Below are 6,000 nucleotides of genomic sequence, written 5' to 3'. Positions count from 1 at the left end.
GTGTGTGTGTGTGTGTGTGTGTGTATATATATATATGTGTGTGTGTGTGTGTGTGTGTGTGTGTGTGTGTGTGTGTGTGTGTGTGTGTGTGTGTGTGTGTGTGTGTGTGTGTGTGTGTGTGTGTGTGTGTGTGTGTGTGTGTGTGTGTGTGTGTGTGTGTGTGTGTGTGTGTCCTGCCTGACCCTCACTTTTTTCATAGCCATTACTTAGTAGCAGAACGCCCATAACATTGTTATAAACATTATCTTTGATGGTGATTAACTCATAGTTTTTGGGCATGGTATGAGCCTCTACCAAAAATCCCACTTAAGAATCCTGCCTGTACCACCAGTGGCTCAGCTAACCATCTGAGCTTCCAAAACCCAAAGAGAATGACCAGCTAATCCTAAAAATAGAAAAGTTCAAGTACAATTTTCAAAATTGTTATAGTAAGGCAGGTGGTGGCATAGTGGATAAGCTGGTGAGCTTGGGATCTGGCAGATGTCCACGCGTAGGTTCAAATCCCACCACATACCGCTTTCAAGCTATGTCATTTGTCGAGTGGTTTAAAGTTACCTACAGGCTACATGTCACCATTATACCCAGGTGGTTACACCAAAGATGCACTTAGGTGGTGATATGGGTCCTAATATGGGTACCACTATAAATAAAATTGCCTGCAACACTAATGGGCGGAAGCTTAACAGCGCTTCCCACATATTCTCTTTAAGTATGCCTACAGGTGCTATAGGCCATAGCATAAAAAAAAAAGCAAAAAACAATGGAAAAGTAACTTGATATGAACAAAAATCTGTATCTGTATCTAATTAACTGTACTGTGAGAAATGGGTTGGTAACTTCACATGAGATCAACTCACGGTGAACTTTGACGTCAATTTCCTTATCCTTCATCTCAGTGATGCGAGGGGACACCTGCACAGCTTTGCACACATAGGTTCCAGCATCACTCAAGGTGACGTTGCTCACAATCAGATTATTAGATGTTTCACTGACCTTCGAATACTTGTCTCCTGTAAAATAATACAATAATATGACATGGCACCGAATGAGGTAAGATAGTGTGTTATGAAGATATATAGTTTGAGATACTGGAAGGTCAGTCACTCTTAATGAAGCATGTTCACTTAAAGCCAGTTCATCACAGTCACAAATTTCAACCAAATAAATTCCTATTCAGAATCCTTTCAATATGCTGAATTCACTTTAATCTATAAATCTATACTCACCACCAAATAAATTACATTTGATACTTTCTTTCCTGCATATAATGCTATTAGGTTTTTTTTAGCTAGCACACAACAGACTTATTTCCTTGTCCAGGTTTTGCTGTGTGCAGCATCGCACTACTCAAACAAGTCATGTAAAGGAGCCTCTTGGTTCTAAGAATATATAACCTAGTCTCAACAAAAGTTAGTTTCTTTTACTCATCCTTATGCACCTTACATCTTTTACATACATTACCTTTCCAAATCAAAGAGTGCCAAACAGTAAAATAAAAAAAAAGACAAAACTGAGAGGAAGACCATAATAGGCAAATATTCAATTAAAAAAAGGGAAAAGAAATAGAAAAAATATTGCCATATGTTAACTACTATCTAATTGATATTACCTACATGTTACATTAGAATATTTCTATCATCTAAGGAAGACACATTCTTTTAATTCCTTCTTATAAAATCATGAAAACTGTAGAAGACAATATTGTCCTCATGATCAATCGTCCATGTTGGCAGTCACAACTTGTTAGATGTTCCATTTCTCCAAAAGACCCACCGTAGGAGATTTTCTTGCCCTCAAAGCTCCAGGATACCGTTGGCTCTGGGTCACCAGTGATGTCACACATGAGTTCTGATTCAAATCCTTCCTCCAAGTACTGGACGGCTGGTGTATCCAGGAAGTCAATCTTCTCTGAAAATTAACCAAAATTAATTGTAATGTCTGGCAGGATTGCATGGAAGGAACTGAAAGCTTCTAGGTAAAACAAAGAAAATAATTTATATATATATATATATATATATATATATATATATATATATATATATATATATATATATATATATATATATATATATATATCATGATAATCAACTACATCTATTCATTTAAAAAAAAAAAAAAGCACATGGTAGCTACACCTTATTAGTATAGAATTTCCATAGAAAACTAACTAAATAAAATATAATCATATCCAAGGTAACATACATACAGTATATTCACATTTTTCTTTTAGAGTGTAATTTGTACTTCATATCCCAAGCAGCACACTAAACACAACTACTTTAATCATGTTTTTCTTTAAAAAATATAACTTTTTATATACTATCACAACCTGATATGATTGATCACAAAATTAATTGTATCTACTTTAGTATCACCAGTCTCCTGTCGTGACAATGATAATCTCCATGTATAACAGATTTTATGCAATTCATCAATGTAACTTATGGACGTAGCTCAACTAAAGCTGCAGAGCTGGTAAAATTCACTTCATCAAAGCATTAATTCACTCCCCAATTAAAATTAAGGCAACTAATTTGACAATGAACATGTATGTTAAAATAAGGGTAAGTATTACACTACAATATGAAAAATGCTACAAAATAATTTGGTATCATTCTCAGCTGCGTGAAGGTTGTGTACATGACATATATGAGACTGTGACATATAACAATTCAATCATGTGTACTAGTTTGGCTAATGATATAATTACTACTCCACTACTTTATAATTACTACTCCAAGTAAATGAAAGAAAGACACGCCAGACAGATGAGGTCACTTGGCACTGTGGCATGAGAATAGAGGTACAATATTGCACAAGGAAATGCACTGATAAAGAGCAACTGACATGGATGGAAAAAATAAATAGATTATGTAAACTTCATTCATTTTCTATATAGGTTTGTCATCTGTTCTCAAACTTGTGGCTAGTACCAATCAACCAAAGGCTTCATATATAGACCTATTCTCTTTGACAGTGAATCCCTTTACAATACTATCAATTCTTTACAAAATAATCATCTGATGAAATTAAAGAAGTACACCTTATAAAACAAGGAAATTAACTAGTTATAATAATTAGGCAGGCCTTCAATTGGAACTGGTTGGATGGAGCTTACTAAAGATGTTTTTTTATTACTGTGACTGTGTGACATTATAGCAAATTGAATACATATTATTATTGGATTTTGTATCCATTCACTTACATCAGTTTTCTTGTTCAATTTTTAAGATAATTGAAACTTTAAAGGCACCGCCAAAATGTTGCATTCCTTTCTATCTTTTATTGCTATTTTCATGCTAACTGCTCTATTGATCTTGCTAACTGCATGCTTCCATTCCTCTTGTGGCCTCGCTGCACAAGGCTTTCTTCTTCCTCTCACCCCTATTCTGTCCAACCCTCTAATACAAGAGTTAACCAGTATTCTCAATCATTCATACCTTTCATCTGGAACTCCCTACCTGCGTATGTACTTCCATCTTCCTATGATTTGTCTTCTTTTAAGAGGGAGGTGTCAAGACATTTGTCCCCAGCTTTTGGCTAATTCTTTCAAATCTATTAGGGAAACTGCAGTTCCAGTGGGCCTTTTTTTTTTTTTTTCTAATAATTTGTTGCCCTTGGCAGTTCCCCCTCTTGCATAAAAAAAATTCTTCTACAGACATTGTTGCAAGTTAATGGTTTTCAAGATGGGAATTTTCATATTATTTGGCCCACAACAAAAAACTCTAACTCTGTTTGTCAGTATCCATAAATAATAATAATAATAATAATAATAATAATAATAATAATAATAATAATAATAATAATAACACTAATAATAATAAATAAAACAATAGGGTTAATATTTACTATTGGTCCTTGTCAGTAGCACTTGACAGGACTGCATGTTGTGGTAGTATGCTCACTGCACTTTAATATGGGAGCTATAGCTCCACCCATTTCACTTACACATTTGGGAACAAAAGGTTTTAAAGTTGTAAATGGTTAATGGTCCCCAGGACATGAATGAAAGTTATTTCTTAAGTTTCACATTCCTGGCCTACAGTGTAGGCAGGGCCTAAATGATTCCCAAAATATGACCTCCAGTTACACTTTTGAGAACAACTCTCAAGTTCACTGTGGTTACTCCTTCCATACCAGAAAAGCATAATAATAAAAAAAAAGTGGGGTTCTTTTCTTAAGAAAGGGCCCAAATAGGGGCTCAATTATTCATATTTGAGAAAGTTGTAACTGGCATGAAATTCCCCCTCCCCCTTTACTTGCCACAGAAAATGTAACTTGAGAAAGGATCAATCCTGCTATTTAGATTTAAGGGATCTAAAGGGCCAAGGGGGTTCAAAACATGTAACAATTACACCCAATTTCGTATTTCCTCAAAATGTCTAAGGAGACACACGACTTTATTAGTCAAAAGAAGGACCTCTTGTAAATATTTACCAACAATAGTCCTAAAGGTGTAGTGTTATGGCCTCCTACAAAAATATACTGAATATTTCAAAACAAACAAAACTTATATATAACAATGGACTTCCTCGGTGAACATGACCCCAAAATATTTTTTTGACCATACATACCGTCAAACCCAGTGTACATGACCTCTACACTCATATGAACATCAAATAGCTACTTCCATGACAGTTTATAAGACCACCCATAAAAACCTGAAGTATTGACGTGACAATCTACAGGTCCAATAGACCCCAAGTAATATTAAAGTCAAGTATTGCCGTAAAACTTGCAGTGGTTATTGTAAACGAACATAGAAGCCGTACAAATAACCTAGCTGGATGTATGCTAAATATGTTCTACAGTGAAGAGGACGAAATGAAAATTTAAGAACTGTAACAAAATCGGTAAACACATTTTTTCAATTACACCAAAATCTCCCATTACTCCAACAAGCTTACATGGGGGTTATCTAGGAATGCGATTTTTTTTTTTTTTTTTCGGGTTAGGGAGGTAAACTGGCAAAATTTGGTGATGAATATAGTTTAATAATCAAGACGGCTAGGGATTTTTCCTTAAGAATCTAGGGAACTATCTCTAAATATGTATATGATTTATAAACAACTCATCAGCAAATTACACCTCCCATATCCAGAAATCCTAGCCTTGGGACGCAGCATCGACAACCCCCACTCTCGGATACCAATCTAACCTTTCCTAACAAGGGGCTGCTCTCCCCTGGACTCCCAGAAGGATAATAACCTAAACTGGACTCCTTTAGGGATACTAATCTAATGTAATACTTAAATCAGCTTACGATTTAAACGAAAAACCGCCGTTCCTTTAATATGTCCAACCCGAAAAGTTCGGTGCACCGCCATACACTTTGTTCTTCGCAAAAATTGCACACCGACTGGTACCTGGGATAATTCACTCACTGTCCTTATGATAACACAGTATGATCTTATAATTCTAATAAAAAAATAATTATACCTCCAAAATAAATGATGGCGAAAGAATGATCGAGAACTGCATCATGGCGGTCGGACTTCACTTCGTTCACGCACAGATAGAAATGCCATTTGATTGGCTGATATTTTCTACTAGTATTTCATTGGCTGTGAAGATCTTACCGAGCACGCGCACTTCTAAAGTTCCAGTCAAGTTTCGATAATTACACTCGAACATTTTCTCGAACACATGGGATTCGAAACAATTCTGAATTACAACGGCGTCCAGGGATTTTAGTAATCATGTTCATCTGACAAAGAAGCACGAATAACACCAAGTAGCATAATAATCTGTGACGGAAACTTAGAGTATGTCAGAGTCCAATAAGCTAAGCAAAAATACTATTCCTAACGTTCTACAGGTAGAGCTTAATAGTTTACGTTATTACTATAGGTAGGATCGGATCTGTACTTATCTAATCTTTAGATGAAAACACTGTAGTACTGTGCATCAATATCGTCTCTTCACAGTGGCAACTGACAGCACGAACAAACTTACGTAAAAGATATATAAAAAAAATAAAATAAAATAAATAAAAGGGGT

General features: G+C 35.4%; 1 protein-coding gene across 7 annotated transcripts in view; it reads right to left on the bottom strand.

The window, feature by feature from the left end:
• Window positions 1–6,000, bottom strand: part of LOC123508638 (neural cell adhesion molecule 1-like) — a 333,273-nt gene that overhangs the window by 41,887 nt on the left and 285,386 nt on the right. For all 7 annotated transcript variants that reach the window (XM_045262480.1, XM_045262475.1, XM_045262476.1 and 4 more), the window contains 2 exons: window positions 1,774–1,908; window positions 858–1,010 (listed from right to left, as the gene is read on the bottom strand). In XM_045262480.1, coding sequence (XP_045118415.1) covers window positions 858–1,010; window positions 1,774–1,908 — 288 coding nt within the window. The remainder of the gene's footprint in view (window positions 1–857; window positions 1,011–1,773; window positions 1,909–6,000) is intronic.

Source organism: Portunus trituberculatus, chromosome 25 (genome assembly GCF_017591435.1).
Source record: "Portunus trituberculatus isolate SZX2019 chromosome 25, ASM1759143v1, whole genome shotgun sequence".
Lineage (NCBI taxonomy): Eukaryota > Metazoa > Arthropoda > Malacostraca > Decapoda > Portunidae > Portunus > Portunus trituberculatus.
The sequence above is the reverse complement of the archived record's forward strand: the minus strand, read 5'-3'. Positions and strand labels throughout refer to the sequence as shown.